Source organism: Parus major, chromosome 4 (genome assembly GCF_001522545.3).
Source record: "Parus major isolate Abel chromosome 4, Parus_major1.1, whole genome shotgun sequence".
Taxonomy (NCBI): Eukaryota; Metazoa; Chordata; class Aves; order Passeriformes; family Paridae; genus Parus; species Parus major.
Genome location: NC_031771.1, coordinates 63,508,391 through 63,533,474, shown reverse-complemented (window position 1 = coordinate 63,533,474; position 25,084 = coordinate 63,508,391). Strand labels below are relative to the sequence as shown.

The following is a 25,084-nucleotide window of genomic DNA, read 5'->3' as shown; positions in this document are numbered from 1 at the left end:
AGTAGAAACTCCAGCTGAGCCCATGACCCTATTCCTCTGTCTCAACACATTGCATCTCCATCCCAAGACATTCCCTTCTCTTTGAGGTAGGAGTTGGGAACATATCCCAGCCATGTCCCTCAGTGGGGGAATACAGTGTCCCCATGGAGTATGGTCACCAGTTTGTAGGCATCACTATCTCCTGGATTACTGTCAGACATGTTTGGGGTCAGGGACCTGAGAATGGAATTTTTGCTGGACAAAAGCAAGAGCAGTTGATGTATAAGATTAATTATTTGACAAGCCTGTCCTGGGTTTGTGATCAGCTCTGGAAGGTACAGGGCTAAAATATCATTAACCCTGGGAACATATGAAGCTTCCAGAGCCTGCAGCCACCCATCAGTGTCGGGTGAGGAGGTACCACTTTTTGTGTGACTTTCCTCCCTCCATTTTCCATCTTTCCATCAAACCAGGCTGACCCTCCCTCTTAGCCAGAGACCCAAGGATGAGCGAGCAGAGCCCCAAGCTCCAGTTCTGGGGACAGAGTGGGAGCTCCCAGTGTGAGAGTGGCCACGGATGCCATGGTCCCCGAGCAGGCAGTGGGACACAGCACACCCACAGGGCCAGGTTCATTCCCACATCCCAGGCACCAGGCTGGCACATGTGGCTGTGCATTGCCCTCTGTGGGAGCACAGCCCCCTGCAAGCCAAGCCTGTCTGTGCTCCCTCTGCCTTGGCTCCAGGCATCGAACAAGCTTTTCCGGCTGTTCTTCTGCTCCAGAGATCACAGAGAGAGTTTCATAGAGTCCTGCCCCAAAAAAAAGTCTGATTTGGGCTGGGGAAGACATATCATCCTCACCCCATAAGGGAATCCTCAGGGATGGTTGAGAATTAAATTCCTTTTCACCCTGCAATGAGGCTGGACCTTTTACTCATCCTACTCCTCGAGGGATGGGAGCATGGAATGTATTCATCACGCTTTCTGCTTGCAAAACACACCAGGATTTTGGCGGGCTGCAAGTCCAGCCCCAGTCACCCCATCCTTCACAGTGTTCCCCAGTGAGGAGTTGGGGTCTTGCCAGCCAGGTTTGCAACCTCTCACTTGGGTGCAGAACTGGGTGCAATCTGGCCTCTCCCCTCACGAAGGGTGTCTTAAGCTATGATTAAAGGCTAAATTGCAACTGGGCAGCCATCCCTGGCTGAGAACCACAAGATTTGGGGAGGCAGCTGCTAAGGCTAGTGGAGCCCAATGAACTTAACATCTGCATCAATGAAAGGGGAAGCTGATCATGGGGGTCAAATGGGATTGGGAAGAGACATCCAGAGACATGCTGCACCACCCCCAGTGAAAAGGCATCCTTTGGGGAAGGGTGATTTGTGAGGATGAAGCTGGAATAAGAGTTATTTTGCTGGTTTGGCTCCTAAAGAAGGGTGAATGATGGCTTCATGAAACATCATTCCTGGACCCCACCTCCCAGCTGCTCAATCTATTCAAGTAGAGCTGTTAGCATCAAAAACATCCAAGTGCTGTGGTTTTTACATCATTCTCAGTTAAGCTGTTTCCCTCATCCCTGTTAATTGGGATGGGGCAGCCTCAGCCCCCACCCTGGAGGAGGCACAGGTCCCTCCTCTCCTGCAGGGTTTCGGTGGGGTGGAAAGAGGTGGTACAGGGCCAACTGTACCAGAGGGAGCCAAGGAAAAGGCTGCCTGGGTGCCAGCAAGGCAGCTTGCAGCCTAGGCCAAGCTTCCCACTCTTCCCGCATGTTCTGCAACATCCCAAGCTGAATCACTTCACAGAATTTACTTTTAGCCCGTTAAATGCCACTAAACCTTCAAATTAATCTTCCCATTACAGGACTTCCTTTGATGTCAAAGGGGGAATTTTTTTTGATGGCAAAGGGGGATTTTTCCCCCCTGGTATAATTATTCCTATTTTTCTTCCCCCTTTTTTAGGCACAAGAGATTCCTGCCAGATGCATGACTTGTGGAGGCAGCTCCCACACAAGGTATTTATATATTTATATGTATATGATGAGAATGTGGTATTGAAAGACCTGAAGTTTCAGGCAGAAGATAAAGGGAATTTCCCGTTTCCTACTTGTTACAGTGGAAGTTGCCTGGGAAGAGTCTGAAGCAGGACTAGGACCAAAAGCTGTGAGATACAGCACTGGAAAGTCGCTCTTTAAGATAAGCTTGTCCTGAGAAAACATCTGCTATTTAACACTACCCGGAGTGTAGTGTTAAATAGCAGATTTAACTACCACAGAGCAAGTTTCAATGCCTGGGAACGATCCCTGGCACTGCTTAAATTACAGGGATGGGTGAAGTGGCTCCACTCTTGCATGTGTTTCCTATGAGCATCTTGGGTGCTATTGGGATTGCTGGGCTGAACATCCCAGCACAGAGCCAGAATAACTGGATAATGCTCAAGAAGCAGGCAGCTGTGGGTAGTGCTAAGGCAGCTTTCTGTAACAGTCAGTAATGATGGAACAGACAGGTTTACTCAATAGTTTCAATCAGTTTTTATGATTTATTAGGAAAAAGGGGATATAATTGCAGTACTCTTTACTGAAAATGTTATGAAATTGTCCATATAATTCCACTCTCTACTGAAAATGTTATGAGATAGTCCATGTAAATCAACAGGAAAGTGCATTCTTGCTAATAAACCATTGCATGGAGACTCCCAGCATAAGACAAGGCTTTTCTGGGAGTGGAGAATGAGCCCTGGGAGGCATTGTCCAGCTGTGCCCAGTAGTCAGGTTTGTGTAACTACCTGCCCAGTGATCCCCCCCTGCCCTGGGGTGCAGACTGACCCGCCTGTGCCTCCCACCGCTGTGCCACAGCTTCAATCCGGCCCCGGAGCACCTGTGCCCAGTCCTGTCCCCGCTCCAGGGGAGTGGACCTGCTCTCCATTGCCATCAGGGCAGTGATTTCAGAGGGGATCTGGGGAACCAGGCCAGCTTGGAGAACGGCATTCTGAAATTTGGCTGCAGAGGCTGGAGCCAAGCAACACCGGGGGATGCTGGAAAGGGAAGACAAGGAAAGAAAACTTACAGTGTAAGTGAGCTGGGAGCTGGAGATGCTGCAGGAGCAAGGGGATAGTGATGCTCCAGTCCCTAACCTGACCATGGCTCTCCCTACCTGTGTGGCTGTGAGTAGTGGTAGTGAGCAGCCACGGCAGTGTGGGGGCACAGCAGGTACTGGTTCTCCTCCCAGCAGCGCCGCATGGCGCCCACAATGTCCTGGTCAGAGGCTGAGCATGATCCCAGGGTCTCGGAGAGCTGTGGGGAAACAGGGAGGTTTGCACCTCCAACAGGGCACCATCCAACGTGTTTACAGCTGGGTTTGTGCCACAGGCACTCAGAAAAGCAAGTGGAAACAGGGAGGCTGGAGGATGGGTTTCCCCAGAGACTGAAGGAAAAGGGGTTGCTGCTGCAGCTAGGGGATGAAACACTGCTGGAAAAAACACAAGGATGGAGTGTGGGCAAAGGGCTTCCATGCACAGGTGCTGCCAGTGTGGGTAGGCAGGAGCCAGGACTCAGCTCCCTGTGTCTGCACTGATATTTCCATGCTCTGAGGGGAGTTTCTGAGGACTTGTAAATTCCACCTCAGGGTAACAGCTCCTCTTGCTTTTAATAATAAAATTGTTTAGTATTTATCTTTCTGCAGCACAAACAGGGCAAGGGCTGCTCTGTGAGGGAGAACACAGCAGAAATAGACAGGAAAAGGCAGGATTTTGCACCTGGCCATCTCACAACTCACATCTTTGGTTTTCTCTTGTATCTCTCTCTGCTTTGTGTTTGTGCTCCCCTTTGCTACAACAGCAAGGCTGAATTGCACCAAACTCAGCAGACCCACTCCCAAATACCCAATTTGTGCCAGCACCCACTGCACAATGCCTCAGTGCATGGCCAGGGATGGACCAATTTCATATGCTACCTAAATAACTGCAGGCAATTTTAAAGTTAGTTTCATGAAGAAGAGCATTCCTAAAAACAAAAGAAAATAAAAAGGGTTTTTTTAATATCTCCATGCACACACATTGATATAAAACTTCTGTTCTGGCCTCACGCTTAAATTTTTGGTTGCATACTCTCCACTATGATTTTTTTTTTTATTCTGAAAATGAATTGGGAATATCTGGTAGCAATAATCTCCTTATACACACACACAGCCACAGTGTTGTGTGGGTGAGAAACTGACCTTTCTGTGCAAATCCTCTGGCAGCTTCAGCCTTTTTGAGATGTTGAATTGCTCCATCAGAGTTTTTATCAGGCAGCTGTCAGAGCCTGAGAGCAGCCAGAGGATCCTCTCCACATTGTAAGGCTCCTGGGATAACAAGGCAATAGGTGAGGAAATTCAAAGAGGGGGAAAAGCATCCCTGTGGATTCTCTGATGTGTCATTAGGGCTGAGGTCCTACCCCTGTAGGGTGGAAACCAGGGTGGGCTTTTTGTCTTCCCTTTGCTCACCTACCTCCCAAGACAAGTCTTTGGGAACACAATGTCTTTTGAACCTCTGACCTGTCAGAGCAGTCTGACAGTGACCATCAGATTAAAACAGAAAATGAAGGGATGACTGATGAATCAACAGCATGACCACATCTGTACCATCACTGTGAGGAGCCCAGGCTAATAACACACTTTATATTGGAGAACCAGAAATATCCAGCTGTTTACTCAGTGTTGCAGATGCTGCTCTGAGTCATCCAGCTCCTGCGTGACTTAATGAGACACCCAGCTCGCTGCAGGGCTGGCTGATAATCTCCATGAATTTCAGGGCACATATAGGGCCCCACTGGCCTACATGGCTGTGTAGCAATCAGCATTGCAACACTGCAGTAGAACTCTGTGCAAGACCATACAGGAGGGTCCCAAACCAATTTCTCTGCCCTGCCTCATTCCTGCACATTTACAAGCACCAAGAAATATTCATCCAGATGGTTTGGCTGAGATATCTTGTAGGGACAGACAGGACAAGGGGCACCAACATACAGTCCTCATCTCACCTCCTGGGTTCAAGTGCTAGGTTTGGATAAACTTCATAACTTTTAGCAGCTGACAGTGCCTGTGACCTTTTGTCACTCAACCCTGTCCTACCTTGTCAAGTCATCAGGACTTACTCAGCCTTTTGTGTCCTTATCTGGGTGTCTTATGGCCCCAGTTCTGTTCTTCATCTTCCCACCATCGTCTCCCAGAGCCTCCAGCCTCTAATCTTCAGTCTAGTCTGGGTGTAGCCTGGCCTTTGCTCTAGGCTGTCCCCTGTTTTAGGCTGTCCTGAGAAGATACAGGTCAGCATGCCTGGACTTCCATGACCTGCTCCTGGAGGTGACTCCAACACTGCTCCTGACACCCTTTCCCTGTCCTTCTTTCTGTTGTTCCCACATCCTTCCCACATTCTTCCCACATTTCCCCTTCACCTTCCATTCCCACCAGCCTTATGGTTTCCATTACAGAACACTATGTTGACATTAGTAAGTTGAACTGGGTCTAGGCCATGTGCAAGTACCAGCCCTACCATCTAAGTAAGGCTTTTGCTTCTGTCCCACCTATCAGAGCTCTCCAGCAGAATGTCAGGGCCCAGTTTGGAGGCAGGTCATGCTGGGGACAAAGTTTTGGAGTGTGGATATGAGCTGTGTGGTTCTTTCTGACCTCAGAAACAGAGAACTTGACTGCAAAGACACAGCATCTGCTGGGATTGTCCTAGGATTGCTCCTTACAAGGCTCATCCACACCAGACTTTCTGCTTCACCTTCAACTCTTCAGGCAGCATCTAACAGGAAAGTTTTCTCTGCTTTACCTTATTCTGCAGAAGCAGCAACCTAAAGAGGCTGTGCACTCTCCATCTTTGAAGGTTTCCAACACCCAAATGGACAAAGCCCTGAGCAATCCCACTTGACCTCAAGGCTGAACCTGCTTTAAACAAGTCCTAACCAGAGAACCCCTGAACTCCCCTCCAGAACAAATGCTCTCCTTAGTTATGGAAATATTTGCATGGATGGTTCAGATGTGAGCTGAAAAATGACATCCCGTGCAGCCGTGGAGGGGGATGTGCAGAGGGAGTCACTCATCTAGCTCCTCAGGAATCTCAGGAAATCTCCTCACTTAACTCTCTGCTCCCAAGATCCCAAAGTCTGGCACTTGCTGACCAGTGCTACTGAAGGGAGGTGGGCTGAGAGAGGAGCCCAATTACCCCTGGAGTTCTGAAAAGCCCCACAAGCTCCTGGCTCAGGAGGAAAGCCAAGCTGCAGAGCACAGTCTGGTGATAGTGGCATAGGGACTTAGTGACTGCGAAGCAAGGCAGTCCCTCCAGACTCCCAGGTCCTCCCAGTGTGCTTGAAGAGCCTTTGGAAAATCCAGGTATCTTAAGGCCACAGAGGTACAACACCAAGGGTTTCCCACTTTGAAAACTTGTTTGGAAGCAGATCCAATCCCTGGGATTGGGTGGGAATGAAAGGGGAGGTATGTGCTTCCAGGTGTTTTGTTTCTGTACCTCCATGACTGTTTTTTCCAAGGCCTTTCCCCACCTGCTGGGACTTGTTTTGCTCTGAGCAAGCTGCAGGCAGCCATGAAGGAGGCATTTATTCTGGACTTGTCTACCTCCTTCCTGGTCTCTCCTCTTGCTCTTTGTGGAGCTTTTCAAAAGCATCAACAAAACCCTTGAGACATGATGGCATTTTTAGGTCTCTATCTGTCACATGTTGTGGAAATGTCCCTGTCTCACTAAGCTTGCACAGAATGAATACCTGGAAACCCAGCACTCAACAATGAAGATCAGAAAGTCAGGCCCTGAAAAGTGAGGGAGAAGGTGTTTGATTTAGCTCAGCCCAGCAGTCTGTAGCATAAATGGTCAATATGAGTCACACTTCCTAATGCCTCATTGAGTGGCAGAATTTTACAGGTAGAACAGAGTACAAGATTAAAAAAACAAACAGTAATATTTTCTATTGCTGCATTTTTGCCAGTTCACTACGTACTTGGATATCCATGGCTGATGCTAACGTAGCCTTCACGCTCTCTGCCAGTGAGAAATCTCCATGCTGAACAGTCCTATGAATGATGTCATTGCTGTTCACCACAGTAATAAGTCGAATTGGGAGACCCATTTTCTGGGCAATACAGCCAGCTAGGGAAAAAAAGTGAAAAAAAAAAACAACATGAGTGCTTGATGAAGAAATATTTGAAGGAGATATAGCAAAGAAGTCATCATACAAATTGATTGATCATCTAGTTCAGAAGCGGACACAAATGATATTCCCTAGTGGACTCCAAGATCTGACTTCAGTGGTTTGGTAGAGCACAGATTATAAAATCCAGGGATGAAATGCTTCCCCTGCCAATGAACACACACCCTTGCTGATGTCCACTTTTGCTGGTGGATAGGCAAGGGACCAAGAGTTCAGGCAGCTGACAGGCAAGTAGGAGAGATGAAGATTTTGGGCTTTTGCCTCTCTGATGGGCAGCCTGGAAGACCAGTGAATATATAAAATCCTTTATTGCTTTCAGAAGACAGTTCTACACCTATTTTGGGACTGAGACAATCAAGGACTCTCATTTAGAAGGCTAGATTATGCAATTAAGAGTGGTTCTCCTGACCATTCATTACCATGCACACCAGAGAAAAACAGGCAGGACTCCACAGCTCTGTTAATGTCTCACTTAAGAAATCAGAGCCACAGCATTTTCCCCTCTTTTCTTCATCAAACACATTCTGTCCTCTCCTAATGTGACCATCCTCATGATAGTTACAGTCATCATCAAAGGGTGGTTTGGGTTTTTCTGTACCTTGCAAATCATCTGTGACACCTAAATTGAGTAATAACCATACATGAGTAATAAAATATAAGTGGTTCTGAAGAAATCCTACCAGAGAGTGGGTGTTTTAATAAACAGAAATACCCAGTATCTGCAAAGTGCTTTTGGTCCACAGATCACAGCATTCTCTCTTTCTTATCTAACCCATCTTTTTTCCCTTTACCTGTGATATTTCCTCCTCCTCCCGTAGGCACAACAATTTCCACCACTGGCAATGGGGTGGTATCCAGGGATGGGACACACTGAAAGTAAGCATAGAAGTAGTGAGCAATCTGCACCATAATCCTGGACCAATTGATGGAATTCAAGCTCATCAAGTTGTATTTTCCAGCAAAATTGACATCAGCAAACAGTTCCTTGATCGGCTCATCTATTTCATCACTGTTCCCATGAGCTGTCAAAAAGAGAAAGGAAAGATTAGATCTGCCAGCAGCAGTGCATCAGGCACGAGGTATTTCTGTTCAGAAATAGGGTTGGTCTCAAGCCCTGGGGTTTGCTGTGGCCAGGAATGTCCCAAGTTGCCCATCTGCCCTGGGGACTGTGTGAACCAGGGCCTGAGTGGCACCCTGTGGATGTCAGGTGGTTTCTGCAGACACAGCACTCTGGGCTCTTGTTTCTACCAAATATAAACTTGCCAGGAAGGCAAATTCTGCATGTCCTAGTGAGATGCTAAGGTGAGACCTGGCTGAGCAGAGGAGTCCATGGGAACTCAAGGGTCTCAAGCACCCAGTGGTGATACCAATGCCATGGGGATGGCACGGTGGTACGGGATGGATCACCCTTGAAGGTGAGAGGACAGAGGGAAGGGGTGGCTCCCAATGCTTTAGTGAAAAAAAATGGTGCTGAATTTAATTCAGCTGAACACCAACCACCTGCATGGAGGCAACTCTGATCTACAGCCAGGAGCAAAGTAAGCCTTAAACTGCTTGGCTCTCAAACTGGGGAGGTTGTGTCCTGTTAGCCAGATGTCTGGGCATGGTGATAGCAATGACCTGGCAGACTGCAGCTGCTGAAGCTGCAAATCCCACTGAGCAGACCCATCAGACTTTTAGGGTCAAGGTTTTGACACAGCAGGGCCATAAAGTGGACAGTCCAAAGAGCAGTACCAACCAGTAAAGACATGGACGTTGTCTTCAATGACAGTGGTCATCTGAAGTTCCTGTATCTGGGTGCAGAGTCCCTTGGGCAGCAGAACAAAGATGTCCACGTTCTTCTGCCCTCTCACACTCTCGATGGCTGAGCTGCCCGTGTCCCCTGAAGTCCCTGTTTCAAAGTGAGGAAGCACCAAGAAAAGCAAAAAATTGATGCATCAATCAAACTTGCATCAGTGCACTTTAAGAAGAAGATGCAGAGATGTTCCATGACATTTTTGGCCAGAGCAGCCACCTTGGCACTGTCTGGAGATTATGAGGCAAAAGCATCCTGGGACATCTTTGGAAAGGACTGTAGGATGATGGCTCTCAAGGTAAAGGCCTGCCCAAGAACCTTACCTCCAAGGAGTCATACTTACCCACCAGAATATTGACATGCTTCTGCTTCTTCTCCAAAAAATACTGTAAAAACTGTCCTGTGCAGGACAAGGACAGGTCCTTAAATGCATACGTAACACCATGCCAGAGCTCCAAAATGTTCAGCCCATCTTTCAGCCTGGACAGATGCACGACATTCTTGTGTCTGAATCTGCTGAAGGCCCTGTCGATCAGGTCTAGAGGGAAAATGGTTAAATGGCCTGTTAAATTAGAGGAGTGTTTTTCTGACCCATGGCTTCCTTCATCTGTGCTCTTTGTGCTCTTGGGTACCTTTCTGCACAACCAAAGGCTCTCAGTTGCTGGTGCACTGATAGATATCCAACAAGTTATTTGTAGTTATTAGGAATGAACCAGCCCAGCTTCATGGTGTTTGATAACTCTGTGCTAAGTAATCCCAGGGGACATGCCACACAATCAGAAAACTGTATTTAAACATACAATACAGGAAACTCGAGTTTCATACTAATGTGCCATTGAGACAGAGGTTGCAGCTGCCCTCTGGTGGAATAGATAGCTCATAAGTGTTAGAAACATCAAAAAACAGATGTCAAGGCAAGCGTGAAGCAGCAGAAAGCCCTGGAGGGGGCCCTAGCAGTGAGCAGAGCCACAACATCAACTTGTTGCCGTCACCAGAACCCCTATTTATACACAGGGGACACCTTTTCCACTAGTGCCAGCAAGGTGACAGAGAACAGGCTACAGAAAGGGGCAAGCAATGCCGCAGCAGGCTCCTTCCTCTTGGGGGCCGTGAAAAGGCTGGGGGAAAGGCAGGCAGATGCATCCGAACCCCCCAAATCCTCGTGCACATCCCTGGGAGCAGCTCCCCTCTCAGCTCACCATTGAGCACGTTCCGCGGGACCAGCTTGGCCGGGACGAAGAGGGAGCACAGCTCCTTCACCAGCTCAGGGTAGGAGAGGCAGCTCCACCTTTGCAGGGTGTCCCTGTCCAGCGAGGGGATGCGCTGGGGCATGAAGAGGCCCCCATCGGGTGCATAGCCAGAGAAAAGGGCTCCCTCGAAGTCCACGGCCCTCACGCCTCCCCGTGTGCTGACATACTCCATGGCTGCTGGGGAGGCACCACAATCACTGCCAGCAGCCCAAAGCACCCCCACACCAGGAACAGACCCTCATCCCAAAACAACTGCCTCCAAAACTTCTCCTGTGGGCAAACAGAGCTCCCCAGGGAACAAACCAGCTCTTCCCACGGGAAGCTGGAGCAGCCAGGGCCAGTGCAGGGCATTTTGCAGGAGGTGTAAAGGCTGCCTGGGGTTTGTGCCAAGGTTGGAGCCTCCTTGTCCCGCTTTCCCTTCACCCTGCCCAGGGAGGCGCTTCCCCCCTGAGGAAAAGCCCTGGCGGCGCACAGGTCGCTGCAGAAGCACGTCATGTCCCTCTCTGGGCTGTTTGTAAAAGCCGGAGCTTTAAATAAAAAAATTAAAAAAAAAAAAAAAAGTACAAAAAAGAAAGAAATCGCTGTGTTTTTAGAGCAAGCTGATTTTGTTCAAAGGGGTTAAACTAAGGACAGGATTTGACGCAGTGTAGGAAGTGCTGAGCTAAACCCTCCGGATCGGCGCGAATCCCAGCGAGCGGCCGCCGAGCCCTCGTGTCCCCCCCGCCCTGAGAACCCCTCGGCTGTGCCCACCTCAGGCCCTTCGCTGGCCCCTCAGCGCGCCTCAGCACCGCGGCGAGGCGGCCAGACAAGCTGCGGCCACCGCCTCCAGCCCGGCCACCCTCTGCACCGGTGCTCACGGAAAACTCGTCCCCAGTGCCACCCGCCGGTGTCCCCGGGGCCTGCAGCAAGCCTGGGAATGGGAGTATGTGGGAGAGACGGAGCTCAGCTGCCTCTGCTGGTGCCAGGAGTCGGGGCAAGAAGCAGCAGGTGCGAGCTGCAGCTAGGGGGAAATCTGGTTAAATATTAAGAGAGCTTTTAACCTGAAAGTGATCAGGCACAGGGCATGAAGACCTTGTGGTCTCTTGTATAATCCTGGAGACATTCGAACTTTGACTGGGGAAACATGGAGACACCTGGTTAAACCTTGAGTTTGGATTTAAATTTGAGATAGAAGCTGCTTAAAGAAGGGTCAGGAAACCCCAGAAGTCCCTTGCAAGCACAGTTAGTGTGGAACTCAGCTCTGCTCAGCCTCTCAACAGCCCTGGTACATCAACGGGGAAAGTGAGGCACAGGAGAGAGAGGAGACATGCGAGGGGTTGTGCAAAAAAATCCAGTTCTTCACAGGGAAGGGCTGTGCATCCCTTTGTTGCTTTATATTTTAATATAATCAACGTTTTTTGATGGGCAAGGTCAGCACCAGACCTTGGCTGGTGCCAAGGTTGTTGTGGCTGAACAAACCCAGGTTATAGCTCAGTGCTGGAGAAAGCAGAAGGACTTCAGCCCATGCAGGCAGGAGCAGAGGTACAAATGATGGCTGATAACAACCTGCTATGAGCCACAGAGCCCATGTCTGCAGCAAGAGACATCCCATCTGCCAAAGCACTGGAGTCTGACCCTAAACACATTTCTTCTCTCTCATTATTGTTATGGTTCTAACTGGAGCAATGAGAAAAATGTCTGGTAGAGAGTGGTCCAGTCACTAGGCACTGGTGTGCAAAATTACTTTTCTACACCCAACATCCCAAAGGACTTTTCTGCAGGGTCTTCAGGTACAAGCAGTAGGTAAATTTCAGGCTCTGGACAGAGCTGCTTGTGATGATGTTGCTCAAGGTTGAGCAGGGCAGCTGTAGCAGAGTATGAAGCAAACAGAAGCTTTTTAATAATAAATCTGAGCTCAAACAGTGGGTCAGAGCAGAGCACACCTCTAGGAAATCAGCTAGGAAGGGAGCTACTTATCTTTAATTATATAAATTGTATTACCAACCACCCTACAGTATTCCTCATGACATTGCAAAGATGAAGCCTGAGCCACCCAAACCTGCTGCGGCCCCACAGTTGTCCCTGTACCTGTAGTCACCAGATCCTCTTGGCACACTGGCATGCAGTGGGGTGCTCACCTTGTAATGGAGGTATGTCCCCATTCCAGATGTGGATCCAGGTGTTTTCAGAAGGTTCTGGATAAAACAGCATGGCTGGACCTTGTTCTTCAGGGATTGGTCAGGTTTAAATCTATGGTGAAACCTTCCCATCACCATTCCTGGAGCGGGTGGAAGCTCCCAGGTTTACTTGGATGCTGAGGGGAGTGGCTGATATCTCCAAAACAGAATCTCAGCTCCTCAACATGCTCCAATGGTAGCTGACACAAAAGAATTGTAAGTGAGATCTCTGGATCAGTGCAATATTAGAAATAAAGAAAACAGCAAAAGCTTCAGGATATGTGATTTGCCTCCTCTATTCTAACCTCTCCCCTTTCCCATGCTGCTATGCCAAGGTGAATTCAGGATTTTCCTTCCTTGCCCATGCAGAGGCAGATCACACTTTGAGCTCAACTTGAATTCAGGCTAGAACAAGGACAGGATCAAATCCATAGGAATAACTGCGCAAGCTGATAGTTTTCATTACCGATGCAAGTATTTAATATCACCAATGTATATCTTTGCAAGAGTCACCCAGCACACTTCAATGAGACCTCACCTATTCCCACCAGCATGGGACCTTAAGCCTCTGGGCATTCATTTACCATATGTCTAATTATTTAATGTGTGTTTTAGCTGTGTGAAATGACTTCATTAATGCACCCAATTTTTTTTTCCCAAGTGAAGAGCTTACAATGAGATTGAAGATTCCTTCAGCATTACATCCCTCTGGGATGCAGGAGCCCTGCAAAAAAAAAAAAAGGATTATACTAGGATACCTGCTGCTCAGCATCTGCAAAGGGGCTGTTGCCACAGCTCTGCCCTGGGTCTATCAGCAGTGAAAACCCTCATTAACAAGGTCAGTGTTTAATGCTGGGATGCTGGGACTGCTGATGTGGCAGGCACAGGTGAGCACAGAACAGCCTGGGACACAAACCAGGATGGCAGTGCTATTTAGTTGGAGATTTTTCCCATGCTCAGCCCTACGATTTCCATGCACTCAAGTTTAGAGTGGCATTTCATTTTGGGTGGAGCTCTGAGCAATCTGGGCTAATAAAAGGTGTCCCTGGCCATGGCAGGGGTGAACCAGTTGATCTTTCAGGTCCCTTCCACCCCAAACCATCCTGTGATTCTGTGATTCATTCTATGATCCTTTAATATTATTTTGAATTTTTAAGAAAAGGAGGGGAGGAGTGTGCCCATGCTGCCTGTCAGGACTCATCCACTGCAGCAACAGATGAAGAGCTAGAAAATGTAATAGCCTCTAATTAACCTGGTCTTACTCAGTGCCTTCATACTCCTGCTGGGATCTGCAGTTCCACTTTGGACCTTGCCCATTCCTGAGCAGTTCGTGGTCTCTGGACTCATATGTCAGGAATCACCTGTATTTGCTAACCCCAAGGCTGGATCAAACTTCACCTTTTTTTTTTTTTAATGTATAATTTTTCATCCCTCCAGGTGTAAATTCCCTCAGCCTCTCCACCTTCCAAAGGCATCTCAAAGCTTGATGAGGACTGAGGAAGCAGAAAGACATGTATAACAGCAAAAAATTCAATTTTTTTCCTGCACAAAACCCCCTAAAATTTCACATCTCAGCCCTGAGTGTTGCGGCACTCAAAGACAAGCACAGCAAAACTCTCAACTTCGTGTTTGCTGAGAAGCTTTTACATCCGGAGCACAAGAGGCAGGTTGGGAAGGGGTCCCCGGCCCATTTCCCCAGCAGAGCCTCCCCAGGAGCGCTGCGGAGTCCCCGGTGAATCCCAGATCACTAGATGGCGGCAGTGCCTTGTGTCCTGGCATCCTGGAGGAGCTGCACGTTCCTTTCCCTTATCCCATCCAGGCTTTTCCACGCTCCCACCGGTCTCTCCACCTTCCACCCAGCCATCCCAACAAAAGCCAGGAAACACGTCTCCGAAGTTTTGGAGCTGAAAAAAAAAAGAAGCACGGGCGGTGTCCCGCGGCAGGAGGGCTGGATACAAAGCTGATGCAGAAGCTCATCGGGGTGGGAAGGAGGTTCTCCTTGTTCACCCATCTTCTCCCAAAAAAATCCCGTTCTGGGATTATCAGGATAAAATTATCACCTTCTTTTCACCAGGATCCCTCCTATCCCCAGTGAGACATTCAGAAAAGGGCACACAAGAAAGGATCCCAACTTTTGTCGAGATCCAAAAAGCACCAAATTTAACAAAAAAGCATCACATCACCCTGATCAGCACAAAAATGTCCCCATATCTCCCAGTCCTGTCTCTGCTCACAAGCTGTCTGAAAACTGCACACAAACAAAAGCTTTCAGACATGTAAGTGACCCAGACAACACCAGGCAGGTCCAGAAAGGCAGTGACCAGGATATCTGGGATTTTGCAATGCCATTTTCTACCCTGTACAGAGCTCCTGCCAGTGAGAAGTGTGTGTGACATTGGGTGAGAAAAATTATAGTAGTTTATCACCGGGGGTTGTTGAAGTTACGTGTCCCCTGCCCTTTCATGTAAAGAACTGTGAACATTCACAGAGAAAACAGGGAGATTCCAGGTAAAAACTGCAAGGTTCTGGCCAGAAATCAAAGTATTTCAGTTCTGCCTTCTAAGAAGCAGATCCACACCTTAGTCAGGCTCAGAATCTACACCAGGAAAGAGGCTAAGGAAGTTTGCACAATGTCTGCAGCTGCACAGGCAAACACGCTATTGTTTTTTGAGCCTCATGTCAAGGAGATATAAGACAGAAATGTATGACTGTAAATAAATTAAACTGTACAAAGCTGCATCTTTGTTACAGCAAAAGTGTCTCTTTCCCCCACTTTCTAAATCTGATCTAAACTGCCAGTATCTCAGCTGACGTGAGGCGGGACTTCCACATGGATTATCTCCTCTCATCTGTAAATGTGCACATACAGACTTTTCTACCTCTGGTGATTTTGCAGGGCAAGGAGCTGCCAACACATCGGCTCTTTCCCCACACCTGGGTGCAACGCTCTTTCCTCAGAGCAAGGTGTTTCACAACCAGGGCAAGGACAGTGCTGTGGTTTGGGTCTTGTAGGCCAAAGTGCAGGACCCACTCATAAAGGCAGAGCCAAAAGGAATTGTGCAGTCCTGACTTCCCTGGTGGGATACTGGAGAAGCTGTTACCTGGAGAAGGTTGTGCAATCTGGCTCTACTAAGCTGAAGTTTACGTTATACCCCTGAGCCACATTTTTTATCAAAATCTGCCTTCCCGTAGTATATAGGCTCTATGACCCCCAGTTAGGGACTGGACAAGGAAGATGCTTTATCAGCTTCTCCAGGTGACTTTGGGAAAGTCAAGGCTCCATAATGTGCAAAATGGGGATACCTATGCTCAGGGAGGTACTTTGACTATAAAAACATGACAGGACCAAGTGGGACATGGATGGTGGTGATACCTTAAGTTTTAACTTTCTTATTTTCCAGATTCTGTACTGCATTAGTATATAACTCTGAACTCCAAATAAAGTGTTAGCAAGTTCTCTTCACAGTGTAGTTAACAACACAATCCTTTTCCTGCCTAAGAGCCAAAGACACCATTGCAGCTTTGGGCCCCAAAAGTCTAAACAACAGCAAATTGAGGAAAGCAGTCTGGGAGGATGGGACTTCATAACCTGAAGCTGTAATTGGACAATTAAGCCCAATATGTAAATGGACTAAAATATATAAAAGTGTGAAATCTCGTGACTCAGGGTCGATCTTGCATCCATCATAGGTGGGGCCACAGCCGGGCTCTTGTACTGCCCAAGGTGTATCCATTGAAGGCCTTTTAATAAATACCCACTTTATTCCTTTAACTCTGTCCAGCCTCTGTTCCAGGCAGCCTCTTTAGGCATCAGTGGCAATCCTGGGCTTTGTCCGCAGCTCTGGTCTTGCTGGCACCATGGTTGTTCCCCATGGAGCACCTCTGTGGTCCTGAACCTGGAGAAAACTCAGTTCCTGTCAGACTCCATGTAATTCTCTGCCCCTCTTGTAGGTGTGTCCTGCCTCAACACTGACCCTCTGGCTGGTGCATCACTCTTGGCTCATTGCTTTCCCCAGCCAAAGAGCACCATCTGCTAGGGAAGGTCTTGGGGGTTGTTGCTTGGACTTTCTTTCATTTAATATATAGATTGTGGTTGTATATTTGCCTCAGGGCAAACAGGCTTCTCCCCATGCTTGCCTGGCCCCGAGATGCTCTCCTTGCCTTGACTAATCAGCTGCAGCCCTCTGTGAGGAGTGCTGAGTGAGCCACTGTGCTTGATAAATCAGGATGAAGGGGAGCACAGCTGGTCAGGTGAGTACTGGCCTACAGTGACAGCCAGGTGTCCCTCCAGGACTGGAGTTCATCTGACCACCTGTGGGCACTTGGAGGCTGCTGCCCTTTCCATGCCAACACACCAGTCTCCTGCACTTGCTCAGACAAGGGTTTTCTTGTCCCCATGTGTCTTGGGGCTCTTCATGTGCGTGGATCAGAGGGAGACGTTTGCACTGCAGATGTGTGGTGGGGTCAGATGCACCTTTAGTTAAATCTTCACTGGCTCTGCTTTGGGGGTCTCTTCCAGACCTTGCTTGCTCAAGAACATTGACTGCTAATGGCTCCGTTTCTTTCCCAACATTTGCCCTGGTACAAACTAGCTCCATAAGCAATGAACACCATTTTCAGTCCTTTACCCTGCCTCCATGAGCTGGGCTGTGGTATGGAGGGCAGCCTCATCCCACTGAAGGCCAAGCTGCAAGGACAATGCACATTCTCTGAGGGCATTAACAGACGGCTCCCTGTGCTTAGAGAGAGACCACAGCACTACACCATAGATGTTGGAGGCAAGAGAATGGGAAGTGGATGACAGAGCCAGCAGCTTTATTCCTACTCTAGAGCAAAATCCCAGCAGCAAAGTCCAACATTTCTGTAAGCTCTGCTCCCTAGGTGATCATTGATAAGCAGAGCTAAGGCTCTTGTGCTATCAGTGATAGAGCTGCCTTGACCTTGAAGAAGCAATACAAACCCTTTTCTCCCTTTGGTACCTTTACAATAAGATGACAAAGACTGAGGGTTGCCCTTCTATGAATATCAGCATCGATGGAAAGCTTTATCAAGCAGCAGCTCTCTGCACAAGCTACTGCTTTTGCATTCTTATCACGGCTCTGATAATGACATATCTAATCTAAACCTATATGAAATGGCGCTTGCATGTCTGCAGCTTGGAAGTTACAGCTTGGAAACAGGAATCTCAGCAGACAGCCAAGACCATTTTAAAAAGAGAAAAATCTGGGAAAAGTGCTTAATCTCAGTGCTGTCTTGGTAACACGGCATATAGAAAACCAAGAGGGATGGAGAGCTCACAGAAGCAGCAGCATCTTCTCCAGTCCATCCAACCTTTCGAAGCAATGAAGCCATGTGGCCTGATGAGGAAACCTTTGTTCCTTGAGGTTCCAAATAATCACACCAGAGATGTGAAAATCTGGCAGCAGACCAAGTTCTCAGATTCAAGGGCAGCAGAAATAGAATTACCCAACAATACTATAGGTTGAGACAGCAGGAAGCCCACCTGGGGATCTGTGATTGGCAAACTTGTGACCAAGCTTTTAAAAAAAAAATGCCTGGGGGTTTTGGGGTGTTCAACTGGACCTGCACTAGAAAAACCAGGACTGAATCATCAAAGGTCCTGGCTTGTAGCATTTCACATTTGGGCAAGAAAATCCTAGTGTAGAGCCCAGCCTCAGCTTCCCAAAGCACTGAGGTGCTGGGTTCGCTGAAGTCTGGGGAGTCACTAGTGGGTTAGAAAAGAGAAGCAAGTGAGGTGATAAAGGAGAGATGCATGAAGACATTCCCAGACCTCCACAGGGCTGCCAGGGACCCTCCTCTGGGCTACAGAAAAGTGCCTTTCCCCATACACTGCTTTAGCTGTAAAGTAATTTTTGTAGTTTAGAACTTAAGAGTTTCAGTTTGAACTGGAGGAGGCAGAGAGATTATTTTTTTTTTTCTTCAGGAGACTTAAACCTCAAAATCTGGACATAATGTCAAACTCATCAAGAAGGAGTGCAGGTAGGAGCATGGCTTCCCAGACACTGAGTGAAAGTGAGAACTGAGCTCAGGAATCCCAGGGAAGGGTTGAGGGGATGTCATAAAAAGATGCAACTGCTCCACAGGCAGCTACAGAGGTCACAGAGCCAAGCTCTTCTTAATTATGGAAGATGTTGTAACATGAGGCACCAGCCACAAATTGCAGTTTGGGATGTTTGGGTTGAGCAGCTCTCCTTCAAGAGGTGGATCTTGGAGATGCAGGATGAGTGGCCAGATAGACAGGGGAGGTGGGGTTTAAAATTTGGCCAAAACCATGGCTGATCCACTGGTGATATTCTTGCCTGAGAAGTTCTGTGTGTCCCTATCTCTGATTCAGGTGCAAAAAGCAGAAATAAGATACTTCAGTCTTTTTTTTTCTGACAAGCTTCTAAGACCCTCTGCTTTATTTTCAAAGCAACTTAAAGACAGAGGTACCTGCTGGCTTCCCTCAAGATGTAGCTTCCTCAATAATTTTTGAAAATGATCCATTCCTTTTCCCTTCATACATTTCAGGTTTTATGGGATGGATTTACTTTAATCAAATTATCAATTAACATGGCCTCATGTTAATGCAAATCAGGTGCATTTTCTTGGCTCTGAAAAGTTAAAATTATATCATATTTTAAAAGATGCCATCTTCTGTTGGGGAGATGTACAAGTATTCTGAACTTTGCTATTGAGATTAAGTTTATCTCACCTGCAATTTGCTCAGCAGGCCTGGCTAGATAATAATTACCTTGGAAAAATTTCATTTCTCCTTTCTTTAAAAAGAGAGCATTTCTCCTTTCTTTAAAATAAACTGCATTTCTTTGCTAAAAAAAATAAAAGAATGTTGAACCCAACAAAACACAGAGATTTATTTTTGTTCGTTGATCACATTTCTAAATTTTCTAACAGTGATCCATAGTTCCCACTTAAGCAATTGGAAATCAGAAATACAGATATGTTATAGTTATTCACAGTAAGCAGAGGAGGAGAGGATACCTACAGAAGAAAACTTGGGTTCTAAATGAGGTGAATTCTCTCATGAGTTGTCCATTTCTGTGAGAGGAAAAATTTCTGCCCAGTTACCAAGAGAGTCCTGGACAATTATATTCCCCTTTTAATATTTGATGAGTGACATACAGCCCTTAGGAGCTTTATCTCCATGAGCACTGTGGGCTTGGGAACCCTGCAGTTCAAGCAGGGTTTCAAGCATAATGTCTCTCCCCATCATGTAAAGAGAGGGGACCTGAATTGCCTGGAGGAGCAGCTGGAGGTCCAGGACACGAAAATGTGGGAGGCACACATGTGCTTCCAGGTGGCACACAGCCAGAGAACATTGGCTGACAGGAGGCAGGGGTCTACCAGCTCAGGCTGCTGCCAGGACTCAGCAGAAGAGGTCAGTCACCCCTGTCCTCATGAAGAGGACATTGAAAAAGGACATGTCAGCACAGCCCCGTCTGACACCGGGCTCTTCAGCTGAGGCAGGCATAAAAATGTGATATTGTTCCTGAGGGGATCAAATGGTAAAAAAAAAAAAAACAACAAAAAACTGTTTGGAGAAGTTGCTGTGTCAATCCACGCCTCCATGAATGCTCTCTGAAGCATTCTGCCTGGCTCCGTACATGATGCGTAGGGATGATGTCCCTTATGGATTTCCCTCCCACTTAGCCAACTTCATCCACTGTCCATCCCACCAGCCAAGGATTTCCCTCTCTTGCCTCATCTGGCAGACACTGCCTGTACTAATTAACCAGAAACTGAGGCTCACTACTGCAGCACGGAGAGCGCAGCTGAGGCAGCAGCAGCAGGACAGATGGCAGCAGAAGGTTCTGACAGCATCTCCAATTTGGAAGAAGATGATTATACATGATTTCAGTTTAAAAAAATGACAAAGATGCTAGCTGATTTTGGGAGGGAGGAGGAATTAATTGAGGCAAGAAGCCAAGCCTGGGAGTCCAGACCCAGAGGATGGATGCTCAGATGCCATGAAACAATCTGGGACACTCAGCCAAAGAGACAGCACTGGAAGAGGAGCCCAGCTCCGAGTCCTGCTTTGGAGGGAGGAATTTGGCTCAGCTTGGAGGCTGCTGCTGGCCCTTCTGATGTGGCACTTGGGAGAATTGCAGCTCCAAGGGCTGGAATGCTTCTTCAGTACGAGTGACTGTGGCTCCTATGGGGAAAGGAGATGAAAGTGGTTTGGTAAATAACTAATGGCACCAGCTCTATCCCCACAGGACCATAGAGGTGGAGCCTGATTCAAACTGCAGTCTTCAGGTGGGCCAGTGCAAGGTCAGGAATTTATCTGGAGTATTTTCTTTTTGAATATTTTCCTTAGAGGCCAGCGATGGCTTTGTGCTGCTGCTTCATCTGGGTTACACCAAACCTCACCAGCACAGGTCTGTGAGTGAGTCAGTCCCTGCCAGAGTGCCACCACTATTCTGCCAGTGCTAGAGACCCACTGTGCACACACCAGTGAGCAGAAACCCCCCAGTGTCAGCTCCAGGGGACACACAGTCACCACATTCTCCTCCCCCAGATACGTGCTGCCAGGCTGCAGACTCATTAGATTATTTGGCTCGTTCCTCTGATAATGATCTTCTTTGCACATTTTTTTTTTCTCATAATTTGTTTATAGATGCCACATTGCGACCTCCATAAAATGGATTTTATGGGGTTTTCCCTGCCCCCACATTGTAAATTGTGGTCTGTAAAATGCAGAGCAATTTATCACTGACCATTGCCCAGTTTTACGTTAATGTTTGAACATGCCCATAAACCAATTACATCATCCTACCTCTGGCCAACTTTTAAGGCAGAAGGATGATATAAAACCAAGCTCTGCTTACCAGCAAGGCACCTTCTCTTGTGTTGGGAGCACAGAGAGCCTTTCCACCATGAGCTTCACTGGAAAATATGAGCTCCAGTCCCAGGAAAACTTTGAGCCCTTTATGAGAGCCATGGGTAAGTGCCTGCATGTGCTATGTGCTGCTTTGTCTTTGCAGATCCCACTGATTTTTGGGAGCCAACCATGCTGATATGCTGATGTTGCAGATTGAGACATCTCTGAGATTTCCTGTTTCTGTCTGTCACCTTGTAGTTATTGGGGTTTTAGATGTATTTGTGTGGAGATGTTGTCTCAAAGTAGAAGAGAAAGTTTCTCTTTGGCTGGGGCTGGGGGTCAAGAGATGATGGGTGAAGTTTTGTGACTTGCAGGAAGTCAGTCCTGGCAGGTTCTGCAGCCACTGGCCAGTGTGACTGAGTGCTGCACACACATGATAAGCCAGCAGGACCTTGGTGGCTTAGGGGCACTGCAGATCTGCTCCATCAGGCTGTGAAATTTGAGGGCAGGCAGGACATTGCTCAGCCACTGTGCTGTGATGTTCCAAAGCCTCACATAACACTGTTCATCAGAAAAATAGTTGGTGCTATTTAAATGCTAAATGATGAATGTGTCTGATAGATTTCCACTTCTGTCTGTGACAGGAAATGTGGTCCTGCAGGGATCCAGGGGGCTTTGCAGTATTTCTGCACAGTTATGTGCCAGAAGGGTTCTACCTGTCAGATCACCTTCAGGCTTTGGGAGAAGATTTTATAAGCTAGTTCTGAGGAACCATGAATCTCATAAAAAACCCACTTTTGTTCCTTTATTCTCTCTTGGTTTAATCCATTTTTCCTTGCCTGTCAGTAGAGGAAGGGAAGCAGGATTTATTCTTAGATGGCGAGGTGATGTTTGTGCTCTCAGTCAGGTCAGCAAGACACAGCACATGTCTAGTTCCCACACAAAATTCAGGATGACAGTATTAATCTTCCTCCCCAGCAGACTCAGGGACATATGGCTCTTGGGGAAGCATCATCCTTGAAAGGTTTTTCCACACTGGAAATTTTCCCAACTGTAGGTCCCCAAACCCCAAGTTAGTTTGTTCAGCGGCAGCAATCTGCCCACAGATGGCTCCACCATTCACTCAATTTTTCTTGTTCCTGGGCAGGGCTCCCTGAGGACCAGATCCAGAAGGGCAAGGACCTCAAGAGCATCTCAGAAATTGTCCAGGATGGGAAAAAGTTCACGGTTACTGTGACCACTGGCTCCAAAGTGATAAAAAACACGTTCACCATTGGGGAGGAGAGTGAGATCGAGTTGATGACTGGAGAGAAAGTAAAGGTGAGTGAGCAGCCCCTCCTCTGCTATGGGGGCTCAGGGACATTAAATTTCCTTTCCAACAATTCCCTCTGCATATGAGCAAAGGGACTGACCATACCACAGGTATTAATTAATGTACTGCACTTCCTACAGAAGAAGCCTTGCATTTCTGAATCTATTTTAATAGTCACTTTAGAAAACACTAGAAGCCAGTGTTTCAATATCCCATTTGAAAAAGGAGGCTAGAGAGACTTTGGTAAAATGTTTTGTCAGGAAGAGTTCTGAAAGATTTGAGGTGGAAAAGGATTGACTTTGTGTCATGTTGCAACACAAAACATACCTCCACCTTAATTATGTTGGCTCAAAGGTAGTGCAGGAAAATCAGACAATGAATCATAAACCAATAAATCTGTCCTTTTAAGTCCCAGTAGGTGTTAGCTTCTCTGCTAGCCTTTCCCACTGCTTCAGGTTACCCTGTGTGAGATGGCTCAACATGGTGAGGAGTTACCACTCTTGAACTTGGGTCAGCTCCCATTTCTGGACATTAGTTTTTAATGGTTCATAGAATGTCACAGCAACACCACTGGCAAATACTGCCTGTCATCTCTGCCTCAGGGGAAGATGGAATTGCAGGGACTTTTGAAAGCAGGAGGGATGATCATCAAAGAAATGCCCCATGAATGGGGCTCCGAGAGCTGCACCAGCTGTGTCATGATTTCCACTCCCTTTGGCATAGACCAGGGGAAAACCGTTATTAGAAGAGTTTTAGCCTCTGTACATCAGCAGCTCAAGGGCAAACAAACACATCTTATAGCTGGGCAGGACAGATAAACAGAAATGGGCTTTGCTGTCTTATTTATTTGATTAATTTCATTGATCAGCAACAGCCGCCCTGAGGGGGTGTTGGTGCTGTCTGTAGCATTTTTAGATGTGCAGCTCAGGTGACTCTGCAGTCCCCTCCTGCTACAGCAGGGGAAGGACAAAATGCAGGGGTCAAGGTGGTCTCCAGCAATAACATGAATGCTTCTGTCTTCCACCAGGCTGTTGTGCAGATGGAGGGTAACAACAAACTGGTCACACAGGTGAAAGGCATGAAATCCGTCACAGAGCTCAACGGAGACACCATCATCTACGTAAGTGTAGAAGGGCAATGGCTGAAATAACAGAGCTGCCTTCACAGGCCTGGTCCTAGGAAGCTACAGAGGTGCTGGGAGGTGCTGGAGCAGAGCACATGCTTGCACACAGGCTCTGCAGCCAGGAACTGAAGGCAGTTTCTCATTTGAGTATGATCCAGAGGGTATTTTTAAGACCCCAGTTTAGGCACAGCTGATCAAAGTTCCTGGTAATCAAGGTGTGTTCTCACCCACCCAGAGGAAGAGGTGCTTGGCACTTTTAGAGAAGAAAGGTGAAGCAAACTGATCCCAGCTGAGGGATGCTAGCTTAGCCCTACTTGCTGTGAGGTATTCTTGAAGAAATCCAAATCTTTAAAAATTCAGTTTATAAGAGATAGACTGGGGATCAGTTTTGATTTGCAAGACCAGATCCTAAGTACAGTTTGGAGCTGAATACCATGATGATCCTTATGTGTGCCTTCCAACTTGAGATATTCAACAGTTCTATGAATTCATAAAAAGCTAACACTTTCCCTTTCTTTTTCAGTCCATGACCAAGGGTGACATCACCTTGAAGAGAGTCAGCAAGAGAATCTAGAAATCTTATATATGCCAGTATTTTACCATGTAAAATGTGTCCATTAAAATAAAAATTTTATTAAAACCTCTTCATTGTCATCAACCTCTTCACTGCTATTATAAATAGACACAAGCTTCCAAAGCTCATGGAAGCAGTGGTAGAAATTGGGCAACAAACTGGGCTAAGGGTGTGCTGATGTTGGGGAATGGAGCTGAGCTGGAGCACAGGCTCAGAACCACTGAGTGACACATGTTGATGAGTGTTCTCCAGCTCTTTCCTGAGGACAGCTGCCAGCATCCTGCTGGGGATGCCCTGGTGGGTTCTGCACCCACAGCTGATCTGGGCTGAGGAGCACTGGGCAGGAAAAGGACTCTGCTCCCTTTCCTTACAGACATGGCCAAAGTGATCAGAGTGACCAGCAGGGCCAAAGAATTTGGGGTGGTTTAGGTGGAGTCAAGGAAGCACCAGTGATCCTGTTTGGAAAGCTGCCTTGGAAAAGAAACCAGCACAGGCTACCAGCTGCTGTCTTCATCCTCACACCTCTGCAGCAGGATCCAGCCCTATAGGCTCTGGCCATCCCATCCACATCTCCTCCCCACCCCTTCCCACCAGCAAGAGGGTCACAACTGCTTTCAGGTATCTAGTGTGTGCTTCACCCCAAGCTGCACCTGATAAAATGGGTTGAAATGGATTAATTAATCCTAATTAATTAATCCAAATTAATTGAGTTGAAATGGAAATAAACACTTCTTCCAGGGTGAAATACAAGTTTCCCTCCTGGCAGGAGATGGGCTGGTTGTTCACAGTGTAGACAGATGTCATCTCCTGTACCTTTGCTTGGCACTTCAGGCCAAATGGAGATATGGTTTCCTGCTGCACACAGGA

The 25,084-nt window shown here is 47.4% G+C and overlaps 2 protein-coding genes across 3 annotated transcripts; one reads left to right on the top strand and one right to left on the bottom strand.

Annotated features, from left to right (window-relative positions):
• Positions 1-2,485: 2,485 nt before the first annotated feature.
• Positions 2,486-11,179, bottom strand: THNSL2 (threonine synthase like 2). Of its 2 annotated transcripts, none has more exons than XM_015625641.3 (9): positions 10,961-11,179; positions 10,160-10,387; positions 9,304-9,498; positions 8,904-9,056; positions 7,957-8,187; positions 6,956-7,104; positions 4,185-4,310; positions 3,123-3,262; positions 2,486-3,003 (listed from the first exon to the last, which is right to left on the bottom strand). In XM_015625641.3, the coding sequence occupies exons 2-9, from the start codon at positions 10,380-10,382 to the stop codon at positions 2,751-2,753; spliced, it is 1,470 nt and encodes a 489-aa protein (XP_015481127.1). In that variant the 5' UTR covers positions 10,383-10,387; positions 10,961-11,179; the 3' UTR covers positions 2,486-2,750. The 2 variants fall into 2 exon arrangements, with proteins under 2 accessions (XP_015481127.1, XP_015481126.1); XM_015625640.3 differs by having other exon boundaries at positions 10,160-10,384; positions 10,961-11,178.
• A 10,014-nt stretch (positions 11,180-21,193) lies between these two features.
• FABP1 (fatty acid binding protein 1) lies at positions 21,194-24,287 on the top strand. The gene is made up of 4 exons (XM_015625757.1): positions 21,194-21,330; positions 22,356-22,528; positions 23,548-23,640; positions 24,167-24,287. Exons 1-4 carry the CDS (start codon positions 21,264-21,266, stop codon positions 24,215-24,217), a joined length of 384 nt encoding a protein of 127 aa, XP_015481243.1. The 5' UTR covers positions 21,194-21,263; the 3' UTR covers positions 24,218-24,287.
• The last annotated feature ends 797 nt before the right edge of the window (positions 24,288-25,084 follow it).